At 37.1% G+C, this 13164-nt stretch overlaps 1 protein-coding gene across 1 annotated transcript in view; it reads left to right on the forward strand.

Annotated features, from left to right (window-relative positions):
• RNF17 (ring finger protein 17) overlaps positions 1-13164 on the forward strand; it is a gene marked incomplete at its 5' end in the record, with an annotated part of 46456 nt that overhangs the window by 16377 nt on the left and 16915 nt on the right. The window contains 9 exons of the mRNA XM_029284309.1: positions 1971-2161; positions 3439-3577; positions 4498-4657; positions 5595-5710; positions 6832-6952; positions 8285-8405; positions 8604-8828; positions 9829-9963; positions 11480-11570. Coding sequence (XP_029140142.1) covers positions 1971-2161; positions 3439-3577; positions 4498-4657; positions 5595-5710; positions 6832-6952; positions 8285-8405; positions 8604-8828; positions 9829-9963; positions 11480-11570 — 1299 coding nt within the window. The remainder of the gene's footprint in view (positions 1-1970; positions 2162-3438; positions 3578-4497; positions 4658-5594; positions 5711-6831; positions 6953-8284; positions 8406-8603; positions 8829-9828; positions 9964-11479; positions 11571-13164) is intronic.

A 13164-nucleotide genomic window follows, 5' to 3' on the forward strand; every position in this document is an offset into this window, starting at 1 on the left:
TTCTGCCAACTGCCAGCAGTTCAATCCTGACCGGCTTAAGGTTGATTCAGCCTTCCATCCTTCTGAGGTTGGTAAAATGAGGACCCAGATTGTTGGGGGCAATATGCTGACTCTGTAAACCGCTTAGGGCTGTAAAGCACTATGAAGCGGTATTTAAGTCTAAGTGCTATTGCTAAGCAATTTCACAGAAATAACATCCAGTGATACACTTCTATCATTGGAAGCTGTTTGTATGTATTTTTATGATCAGTTAAACTTAATACACTGTATAGCCCAGAGCTCTCCAACCTTTCCGGCTTGGTGGCCCGGAAGGAAAGGGAGGAGCAGGGAAATGTGTGCGCACGCACGGCCCCGCATGCCCCGCATGTGCAAGCAGCCCATGTGCACCTGTGGTGGCACTGGTAGCATGCAGGCGCACGCCGCATGTGCAAGAGAGCTGCTAGTGCCTGCATGCATACACAAATCATTCTTGTGGCGCAGTAGGCCACAGCCCAGTTGGTTGGGGACCCTAATATAACCTATTCCTTTACTGATTTAATCTTAAATATCAAATATTTAATGGTCTGAATTGACTGCCTAGAATAAAAGAAATCTTGCAAAGGTGCAACCGGTTTGGAAAAAAAAATCACAAATCTACAAGTTTGCTTCTGAGAATTTTCATCGTATCATTTCAAAAAATTACTTTAGTTATTGTTACTGGGAGATCCTCCCGACTGAGCTGTGGGGCAGGCTGGCAACTGATATAAAGCAAATTTGTCCACATCACTATTTGAAGGGTCTCAGTTGTTCAAACACAAAGATTGGAAGGATTTCCTGATGATCAAAGACTCAAAGCCATGTCTTCCTTCAAGGAAAAAGATAAAAGGACTAAAAAAAACTCCTTCAGTCTTATTAAATGGGGTACTGCTGCACTATTCTGATTCTGCTCCAAGCTTCCCCCAGTTCCAAATCCTTCAATTATCAAACCTTACATTGTTAGATCGGATAAAAGAGGCTTTCAACTACCATAAGAGCCGTGGTGGCGCAGTGGTTAGAATACAGTATTGCAGGCTAACTCTGCTCACTGACAGGAGTTCGATTCCTTCGACCCTGACTGGCTCAAGGTTGACTCAGCTTTCCATCCTTCCAAGGTTGGTAAATTGAGGACCCAGATTGTTGGGGGTAATATGCTGACTCTGTAAGCCACTTAGAGAGTGCTTTAAAGCACTATAAAGCAGTATATAAATCTAAATGCTATTGCTATCTCCAGTTATCAAGATTAAAAGACTGATTTCAAGTTTAGGAAATCTCACTTTATAATTTCTTGGAGTGATGATGTTTTAATTAACTAAATAAAAAAACCCACATAAAATTCCTGGTTATTGAGTATTCTTAATAAAAGTTAGTTTGCAGAGTAGATTCTACAGGTAGCCCTTGATAGCAACCATTCATTTAATGTCCGATTAAAGTTATGATGATGCTGAAAAAAGTTACAACTGTTGCATCATCCCAGAAAGTCATTTAATCATGATTTAGGCACTTGGCAACCAGCTCACATTTCCAGTGTGAATCTTGCAATCTATGGTCATGTGATTGCAATTTGCAATCTTCCCACAAGCAAAGTCAGTGGGTACAAAATCAGGAAAGATTGCAAATCCCAATCACATGATGTCCTGCTTAATGACTTTGCAAAAAATGGTCGTAACATCAGGAGCAGTCATGTGATGCTTTGCTTGACAACTGTGCTGTTGTAAGTCGAGAACAACCTATAGTTTGCTATAGTGGAGAGTACTCAAGACTATTTATTTTGGTGTTTCTCATCCATTATTTTTCATCAAACTTTTCTAAGGATAAATTTGATTTTTCCCCTTATCCTGAAGATACCTTCATAGGCAATTATTTAAAATTTATTCTGTTTAACTTACAGTTAAAGAAATGAAGGAAGAAGATTGAGAAAAAATTAAACTGTTTGGCTTTTCTGTCCACAACAGGAAAAAGGTTGGGGTAGAGGAGCGAGGATAGAATTTTTGAGAATGGTAAATAGCAAAGCTGTTCTGATGAAAATTTTTAGAGAAGAGAATGGTGTGCTTATTGTAGATCTTATGAAGCCTCCAGCAAACAAAATAAGCAGTGACATGCCTGTGTCCCTCAGAGATGCTCTAGTTTTCTTGGACTTAGCAAGGTATGCATAGCTAAAAGCTTTTTAAAATCCTAGCATAAAGAATTATGACATTAAACATGTTTTGAATAGAGATTTACCTTAGATTAACTTACATATGATTTAAGATAGAATGTATTTGCTTCTTTTGAGTTTATAGATTGATTAGATACTGTTTCTTAATGGATAAAATTTCTATTCCTCCCTTTAAATTTTCTGTTCGAAGTTGCAACCTGCTTAAAGAAGGAGGCTTACAGCCTGGACCCAAAATTCCAATGATTGCCCCCCCCCGGTCATATGACCACACTTTGGTTGCTCAGCAACACAGATGCATTTATAGCCTCTCACAATCACCTGACCATGTTTTACAAAGGTTTTGCTGAAAACTGGCAGTTTTGGTTTTCTGCAAAATTGCACTCACAGTGAACACTCCTGCACTTATACATAGTTGACCCATTTAATGACCATTATGACATATGACTATAATGGACTAGCTCCATTACACTTGTAATTTGAGGACTATGTATACTTCTCAGCTCAACATGATGCATGCCTTGAGAAAGGGAGAGTGTATGTTTCCAAGAAAAGTACAAGGTCTTGGTCAGGGATAAGCAACCTTGGCTCTTTTATGACTCGTAGATCTCAATTCCCAGAATTCCTGAGCCAGCATGGCTGGCTCAGGAATTCTTGGAGTTGAAGTCTACGAGTCATAAAAGAGCCAAGATTGCCTACCCCTGGTCTAGGTCTTCCGTCCTGATGTTAGGAGAATAATAAAAAATATATTACAAATTCCTGCAATTCTATATTGCAGGGGTGAGGTAAAGCACAGTTGCCAATGTTATTAGCAGAATATCCCTAATGGCATCTTTTGAGTTTTCTCATAGAAATCAGTGGAATATATTAACTTACAATGGAGAAATTAAAAGATGTACTTACAGATTTGATTGAAATGTGAATTAGCCTACATTTTGGATTAAATTATGGAAAAAGATTTTAGCCAAGTCGTGGGAATAATTTGGGTTTTTTTCTTACCTACCTTTTTAGGGTGGGAATTGACGTAAAGTAACAGATTAAATGCTGTTCCATAGTGTCCCTGTTTTGAATACATTAAGATTTATAAGATTGTCTTAAAATAAATTTAAGGAGAGTATGAATAGATATTCTGTGTAATTTGTTCTCAGAGCTTGTCTTCATGTCTTAATTGTATTTCATATTTAGGACTACTAACAGTAAAACTTAGTCTCAAGATTTCTCTTTCTCTTGCATATTAACAGTTTATTCTCATCTCTTTACCTTATTAGCTTTCAGAATGAATTTTCTGATTGGTCAGAAAACTCTGTACCACTGAAGTACTATCCACCTGTGATGCCACGGGAAAATACAGAGGTTGCCGCTGTTGTTAGTTACATTAATAGCCCTGGCGACTTCTACATTCAGCTGGTAAGTGTTGCATTTTAATGTTAGGGTTCATGTTAGTACACACAGTCCTTGACTTATGACTCCAATCGAGCCTAAAATGTCTGTTGCTAGTGAGAATTTGTTAAGTGAATTGTGCCCCATTTTATGGGGGCACAATTTCTTGCCACGTTGTCAAATGAATATGAAAAACAACAGAAAGGAAAAGTTATTTTTATTTTTAAACGAATGGGAACAGGGTCAGCATTCAGTCCTATTGAAAACTCCAGGGTGTTGCAGGGAAAGCTTGCTTTGTGTTCCTTCCTAATAGTTGGCATTCAATGCTCCTTAAGCGTGGTGAGCAGTTTCAGAGAGGGGCACTGTTCAGGTTTTTCTACATTTGTGAGATTTGTTAATGTCAAAAAGGGGCATTTCCAGATCATGAGATTCCTCCTACCTCTTATATATTTTTCCAGTCTATTTCCATGCCATACAGTAATTCATTCTTTCTCATCATTCAGCTTTTCATGTCTTATAATTAGCTATTAATTGGTGATTTAAATGCATTTATGGAATTGTATGGCATAAAGGAAAAGCAGTGTCTTTTTCACATTTGACTTTTAGAGTTATAGACACTCAGTGAAAAATGCACTACAATTAAAATAGCAATTGGAAGCAAAAAATAAAACAAGATGTATAAAAATGTTAGTTATAAGGGGAAGCAACATCTATTAGGCCAAAATACAGAGTAGCAAGTGGCTTCTACTTGGCTTTCAGCTTGAAAGCTGATATTTGATTGCGTCAGTTGCATCTTTGCTAACCCTTATATCTTTCTGAGCCCTTCCCGTGGCATTAAGTACAGGACCATCAAATTCAGCTGAAAATAAGCAATATGATTATGCAAATTAGTATAGTAGTGCCAAATGTTAGCATGAAGGAATTAATTTTTCTTTTCATTGTGGTAGTTAGAACAGGGTCCCGAATTTGCAGCTTTTCTAAAGAAAGTTGAAGAAGTGTATGAAAATGAACTAGGACCCGACTTGCAAATCCTTTGTCCAACCCAAGGCCAACCATGTGTGGCCAAATTTGAAGATGATGGTGTTTGGTACAGAGCACAGGTGATTGGTAAGTATCTGGAATGCATAATTATTCTGATCTCTCTCCAATTCAAAAACTTTTTCCAATGAAACGTTGTAGAACATTTCATCTATCCAATGTTGTTATTATTGTAGTCCGATAATATATTTGTTTTGACACTGCATCATAAATGTATAAATAGCCACATTATTCTCTGGGCAACATATGACTAATGTAGTAATTAAGGAATTCATCTTTGAAAGATATGTCCAGTGCAGGAACCCTTCAACTTTGGAGATCATCGGATTTCTTTGGACCACTATTTTTTCTTTTAGCCCAATCTTTTTTATAGGGTTAGGATTATGAAGTCATTAACGTATAAGTATAAAGACTTACAGATTAATACCTTTTTTATAATTAACTTCATAACTGTATATGAAGTTTGCTCACTTGTAGCAATGGCAAATTTTGCTATGCTTTTTCTCAAATTTATGTTTGCTTCCAACTTGGGCACTTTGAGTCCTGATATTCTGGTTTATGTTAAACAATGCTTTGCAGTTGCTTTAAAAAAGCCCAAATCACAATTTACATTTTGTCCATGTGAAAATAGATTTCAGGTTTTGGTTTTCAGGACAAGCACTGAAGCATAGTATGCCAATATGGATTTCTATAATGACAGTTATATTTTAAAAAATCTCTAATTCAGATCAGGCTAACAAATGCTAATTTTTAATACCAGAAAAAAATATATAACAGACTTTTTGATTTCCTTGGATTTTCTAACATTAATTAAAATCAGGAAGGGAATTGTAGCATAGACATTGAGACATTTTCTTTTATGTAACTTTGGAGAAGTAAGATGATGGCTACCTGAAAAAAAATTGGCATATCAATACACTTTGCAGATGTTTTTAATTCCGATAAACACATTTCTTGTTATAATTTCAAGGTCTAAATCTTTTCTAATTTCATTTTTTCCCCAAAGCATTGCCAGGTCATCAAGAAGTTGAAGTTAAATATGTTGACTATGGTAATACTGCTAAAATAAATATAAAAGAAATTTGTAAAATAAAAGATGAGTTTTTAGTTCCCCCAGAAAAGGTAAGAAAAACCATCTATTTTATAGAATCTAGATAAACTGCCAAGATACCTTGTACAATTTTTGCATTTTCTTTAATAATAATTGCATTCATTTTAATATCAATTAAATATTTGTTTCAATGTTTATTTACTTTAAAGTATATTTGAATTTAAATAAATAAATATATAAAAATGTAATACTCAAGATACTGTATACGAACCATATGATTTCCTTAGAAGATTTTGCCTTGAGCATTCTAATACATTGTCCTTACCATGATTCCCCGAAAGTAAGATCTACCCCGAAAATAAGCCCTAGTTTTGGGGCGTGGCGCAAGCTAGGGCGGAGGTGGAGTTTACCATTGCAGCCAGGCTTCCCATGGATCAACACTTGCCTCGCCAGCCCACTTCTGCGGCCGAAGGAGCAGCTTCATTCTGCAGCTGAGAATGGAGCTCGGGCCTGCATTTCGCTGTCAGAGGCTTTTCTGGAAGGCCTGTGCAGCCAAGAACCAAGCTACGGATTCAATCCATAGCTCGGTCCTCAGCTGCACAGACCTTCCGGAAAAGCCTCTGACAGCAAAATGCAGGCCTGAGCTCCATTCTCAGCTGCAGAATGAAGCTGCTCCTTTGGCCACAGAAGAAGTGGGCTGGCTGGGCAGGATTGTTGGTATCGCCGCCGCAAGGTCTTATTTTGGGGAAAACATGGTAGAATCCATTGTATAAATGGATCAATCTGCTATAGTATAAAATCTAAATAAGAGAGCCAGTTTGGTCTAATGGTTAGGTCACCAGGCTGCAAACTGGTAGACCATGTGTTCAAATCCCACCTTAGCATGGAAGTCAGCTGGTTGACCTTGGGCCAGTCACACACTCTCAGATCAACCCACCTTACAGGGTAGTTGTGAGGAAAATGGCTGCTTTGAGTTATTTGTAAAAATAATAAAGGCGGGATACAAATAAATATCAAAATCCAGTAATGAGTCTGGGAATACCTAATAATACAAAGAAGAAGTTTAAGTTGTGTGAATCTAACCTTTGTTGTTTTGGAAATCATTACAATTTCTATGTATGAGAATATATTTCTAAGTATTTCCGTCATGAGAATGGTTTCTCAGCTAAACTGTCTGTATTTTGCAACACAGGCTATCAGGTGCAAATTGGCTTATATTAGGCCATGTAAAGGAGCCACTGAATGGACTGTCCAGTCAAAGGACAGATTTGAACAACTGATTCAGGATAAATGTATGCTCTGCTTTGTTACTGGTAAGTATTTATCTTTCTGCCCTGACAACATTAACTTCTGGCCTGCTCACCATTTAGTTGACTACTGCAAGAAACCTTAGGGCTAATTTTGAAAACAAACTGAACATTTCACCTTGGCACAAAACTCAGTGTCTAGATTGCCAGTGTAAAATACTGTTACATTGTCTTGGTTATCAGTAGGCTTCCACACCTCATTCAAAATGCTGGGAATTATTTTTAAAGCTGTATAAACTACAGGATCAGGATACATGAGTCACTGTGCCCTCAGAATTAAATGCATGCTTAAGATATCCAGAAAAGACCAATGGAGGGTTCCTCTTCTCATGAGGTGATTTATTTTGTCTGTCATGGTTCCCATCCTATGGAATACTCTCAAATGAGAGATGATTGGCCCTAGTCCTCCTCAAATACTGCAAGCAGGTTAATGTTACAGGTAGTCCTTGTTCAGTAACCACATTGACACTGGCAACTTTATTGTTAAGCAGAGATGAGCGGCATGTAAATTTGATAAATAATAAAAACAAGTGAAACCGTGAATGATATTACTTTTGATTTATTTTGATTTGATTTGATTTGATTTTCTGCCATACCCTGTCCTGTCCTCCAAAGGTCATAAATGTGAGAACTGGTTACCTTTTCATCATCATGTAGTAGTAAAAGTAGTAGTAGTAGTAGTAAGGACTACTGTTTTCAGTCTTCAGTTGATTTGAGGTATTATCGAGATATGATTATATGGATGTTTTAACTATCTTCGTATATTTGTTCTTTAATACTGCTGCTTTTCTGTTATTCATGATACAAGTTAAAATACTTTCAGATAAATATCTGTAGGTTAACAATTAACTGATCAAAGAACTGTTGTTTATTCTGGTTCTTGTTTGGAGGAGAGAGTCCTATGATGGCTAATTCTTCCTAATGGTCTTGTGAAAATCATACTTGCAGCATGTTTAGGTTCTGCTATAATTTCTACTTTCTTGCTAAGTTAACTATCTGGACGCTGTTAGGTGGTCATATATGTCTAAACAGCAGTGCAGTAAGAATTCCATTACCCAGTTCATTTAATATATCAATTCATTTGGTTAGAACCCCTTGGAGTTCAGGCTTAAAAGATGTCGGGTGATTATAGAACATAATTAATGTTATTTTCATAGTAATTTTCTCTTAAGCTGCATTTAGGTGGGTTCACACAATATTAAGCAACAAATCACTGCTTAGCCTTAGAGCAAAATGTAAACAGCTATGTTCTTAATTTGGAATACAGAATAATTGAACCATTAGATAATTTCCCCCCCAAAATTCAGCAGATTTGAATGTATTTTCCTCCCTTTGTAGAAAAAGCAGAAGACAACGTACTATCTGTTGAGCTCTATCAAAGTGTATGTGTCCCCTCAAAGCAGTCAGGCAGTGTGAATAATCTTTTGGTTAAAGAGGGCTTAGCATCTTACATAACAGGGTAAGTATGCTTGTTAGCTTGTCATGGCAACTGTCCTGAATTTATACAATATTTCAGCATATTTCTCATATGCAACTTTGAGCAAATTTATAATTTTCAAAGTATACATACAGTAGTAATTACTGGACATATTCCAGATTTTTTGGCATTGGTAGTAGGTATATGCCAATATAAATGAAATTGATTTTCTTTTTATAGTGATAACAAAATGATTGCTACAGCATGTAATGAAATATGGGATCCTGATCTGGAGGACATATTCAAAACAGAGAAATCTTTATTAAAACTTAAGATTGAAGATTGGCCATGGATGGAAGATTTAGTTTTGGAAAGTAATAAAGAATTGCAAGTGCAAATTAATCACATTGTATCTCCTAGCAAGATATTTGTGCATTTTATGTCATCAGAAAAAATTCTAAAAAGGTAAGGGAGCAATTTGGTGCCACAAAATGTATTTTAGATGAAAACATAAAGACTAAATCAGTATGCCATGTNGGACTTAGAAAGCTCCGAATGAAGAATTCTATATGCCCAAAATCTGGTTGCGTTGTGAATCTTGAGAAAAGAGTAAATAACAGAATAACAGAGTTGGAAGGGACTTGGAAGTCTTCTAGTCCAACTCCCTGCTCAAGCAGGAGATCCTATACCATTTCAGACAAATGGCTATCCAGTCTCTTCTTGAAATCCTCTAGTGGTGGAACACCCACAACTGCTGGAGGCAAGCCATTCCACTTGTTAATTGTTCTCTGGAAATTGTTGTCAGGAAATTTCTCCTTAGTTTTGAGTAGGATCTCTGCTTGATAAGTTTCCATCCATTACTTCTTCTCCTGCCTTCAAGTGCTTTGGAGAATAGGTTGACCACTTCCCTTTTCCCTGTGAACAACCCCTTAGATATTAGAAGACTGCTACCATGTCACCCAGTTCTTCTCTTTGTAAGACTAAAATCCAAGAGTATAATAAATGTGATTGTATCTTAAAATCCAGGCCACAAAAATTGTTTCTTTATGGCTATATATGGCTGCCCATTTCACATACTGTACATCACTCTGAGCAGCACATTGTCTTTAAGTTGTCATAGAACTCTTCAATTTGGCAATAAAATATCTGAAAAGTGAAATTAAAATATATACCTAAATAAGTTCTATATGTTTTGCTGTCTCGGGCCTTGGTCTTTTGTAAAAATGTGAAAAGTCAACATTAAAGAAGTCCAAAATAATAAATATTCTCTAACAGATTAATATGCCGTTTATTTTATTAATGTGCTGTTTATTTTATTAATGAAGCTAGTAATTATATGTTATTGCAGTGTTGAAGAAAATTATGGTGAGGTTGTACTCATATCTAGTAATAATAAAAAGAACGGGTTAATTCATAAAGACATTTAGTAAACAACAGAGAACTCACATTATCTAAATTTTAGTTAAACGTTTCTTTTGCAGGTATTCCTTATTGATTTAGGCATAGTCAAAACTGTGGATATTACCTGTCTAAGAGAACTTGAACAGAATCTGAAGACTATCAGACCACTTGCAGTAGAGTGCTCATTAACAAATATAAGGTAATATATCCATTTCCTACTTATTGTAATAAACTATTACAAGCCCATATAGATTAAAACAAAACCCAAGTTAAAATAAAAAATCTGCTTGCAGAGCAGAATTCTGTATGATAAGAGATGTATAATTTTACTATTATACTACCTCGCTTAACAATGGCAATAGGGACCAAAATGTCACCATGATGTAAAAAAGATATTGAGACTCTAGAAAGAGTACAGAGAAGAGCAACAAAGTTGATTAGGGGACGAGGCTAAAACATATAAGGAACGATTACTAGAATTGGGTATGTCTAGTCTAATGAAGACAAGGATGAGGGGTGACATGATAGCAGTGTTCTAATATCTCGGGTTGTCACAAAGAAGAGGGAGTCAAGCTATTTTCCAAAGCACCGGAGGGCAGGACAAGAAGCAATGGATGGAAACTAATCAAAGAAAAAAGCAATCTAGAACTAAGGAGAAATTTTCTGACAGTTAGAACAATTAACCAGTGGAACAACCTGCCTCCAGAAGTGGTGAATGCTCCAACACTGGAAGTTTTTAAGAAGAGACTGGACAGCCATTTGTCTGAAATGGTATAGGCTTTCCTGCCTGAGCAGGGGGTTGAACTAGATGACCTCCAAGGTCCCTTCCAACATTATCATTATTATTATTATTATTATTATTATTATTATTAGTAGTAGTAGTAGTAGTAGTAGTAGTAGTAGTAGTAGTAGTAGTATTTTCCATCACTAAGTGGTGTGAACTTAAAATGTGATGTCACATGACGGTATTCCTTAGCAATAGCAATCCTCCAGTCCCTGTTGCTGTTGTTAACTAAATCCCACCAGTCATTAGGCAAGCACCTATCAGAGTCCAAGCTATTCCTGGCGCCATTCCTTCCAGTTCCGAGACTCGGTAAGAAATGGGATTGCCTCCTCTTGAATTCCACCCAACCACCCATCTTCCCCCATCACTGCTCTTTTAGCTGCACAGCGGCATCATGAGCAATGGTGGCAACTCTGGGGCTAAAGCAGAGTCTGGGACCTTTAGTATTCTCAGTGGCCACTATCCCCAGGCCTCTACCTTAGCTACTGCTGCTGTGTGCTTCTCAGGTCCGGTGCCATGGTCAGCTAACCCAGAGCCACAGTGTAAAGTCCCAGCTGCCATCAGCACTCTGCTCTCTGCCATCTGTGTGACCCTCTCCTTCCACTTGCTGCTTCCTTGCCTCTACTTCAGCCCCAGCACCACCACAACTAAGGAGTGTCACTGTGTAGGGCAGTCAAAAACTGGATAGGGAGAGATAGGCAGGTGAGGAAGTTATAGCACTCACATGGTCATAAGTGCAGGCAGGCTGCTAGGTGCCTGAATTCTGATAATATGACAGGGGGGGGGGAGGTGCTGCAACAGCCATAACTTCAAGGGCCTGGTGTAAGTACCATTTGTCAGTACTGCCATAACTTCAGTTTTTAAACAAGATGATTAACCAATACCATCTGCATAACAATATGCCCTTTCTATCCACAACTTTTCATTCTAGTCCAACCGGTGGGACCGAACAGTGGACAGCAACTGCTTGTGATGTTCTTAAGTCTTACTTAACTGGAGCTGTTGTAAACTTAATAATACAGGTTTGTACTGGCAAAGGTTCAATTTTTTTAATGTAGATTCTATTTCTGGGATCATTATTCAACTGAAAGTATAAAATATTATCATGTGATACTAAATATTGTATGCTATGCAGATTTTACCCAGATTGGGATTTGTTACATTGCTTTTCATCCCATGTCTTTTCTGATCTTGACAAAGAGAAAATGACAAACATTCACACTTTCATTTTAAATGAAGATAATCCTGTGTACACTTCGATAGTACTTTAACTTGATAGTAGCAAAGCAGTGTAAAGAAAGAATGTAAAGAATTATCTCAATTTTATCAATTCAGATTTAATGGGCACTCTTCACCCCCAGTTTTCTGAAAATCAAGAGTTTAATATATTTAGTATTTGTTCGGCAAAATCAACATTTAGGCTACTTTTTGATATCAAGCCATGATATTCTTTTAGCTAATGCCTATGATATTTTGGTGGTCTGCCAGGAATCCCAGCTGCGAACACAAATTATTTAAGATTGGAAGATAATATAGTACACTTCAGAGTTTTGTAACTATTTAAGATGGTTTAAATGAGGGGATTTTGAGCCAGCATCTGCACTTTGCTTTTAATTTTGCCAAGTATTGTCCTTCAAAGAATGAGTGAACCTAGGACAAATTGATTTACCTAAGTTAATTCAATATTATTGTTAATATGATTATTTGCCACATATTTGTTTCCCCATCCATCATATTTTAAAAAAATTGATTTGGTAGCAGCATTTTATTTTGATTTTGGTAGCACCCACAGGATAGGTGGCACCCTGAGAAATTCTTCCCCAAGGCCTGACAACTCCCCCAGTCATGGCTGGATCCATGCTTCCCTCCTTGTTTTCTTGCCCTTACAGCTGAGAAGTGAATTATCAGCTTAATTTCATGGTGGTTGCAAAGCTGGATCCACCCGTCATACTAAGCCAGGTCTGTTCGAAGTAGCTGCTTATTGGAGAAATTCGATTTCAGCCCCTGAAGCTCCCTACGGCAGTTCTTCTCTCTAGCCCATCCTACCTCGCCGGGATGATATTATAGGGGAAAGGAGGAGGAGGAAGGACTGTTTTGTGCTCCAAGGCAGAATATAAATCAAATAAGGCAGCCATCCTGGTTTATACAGAACTGTCCCTCTTTTGGTACTTTTTTGACTCCTGCCTTGGGCAGGGGGTTGGACTAGAAGACCTCCAAGGTCCCTTCCAGCCCTATGATTCTATAGTTCTATTTGGAGAAGCCACCCACAGTTGTAGGAGCGGAAGATGATAACCTTAGCATCTCAGGTTGCATATTTCTGGTTTAAACTTGCTGATGAATGCAAACATCTAAAAATGAAATATTTTCTTTTATATATGTTCTCAATTTTTCTCAAATATCATATTTGTGTCCCAGTATTTATAAATTTGTTTTTCAATTAAAACATGTTTTTTAATTTTAAAAGATTGCTTTTTTTTTTTACTGCTGCTGCTCTGTGTACAGACTAAGTTGCCACAAATTCCAGAATAACTACCTAGATTTTCTCACCTTGTGGATGTAGTATGTCTGAAAATTGGATGTGTGTAAATATTTGGAAATTGGTTATCTTCACATTTT

Source organism: Protobothrops mucrosquamatus, unplaced genomic scaffold (genome assembly GCF_001527695.2).
Source record: "Protobothrops mucrosquamatus isolate PMUCROS unplaced genomic scaffold, P.Mucros_1.0 scaffold508, whole genome shotgun sequence".
Lineage (NCBI taxonomy): Eukaryota > Metazoa > Chordata > Lepidosauria > Squamata > Viperidae > Protobothrops > Protobothrops mucrosquamatus.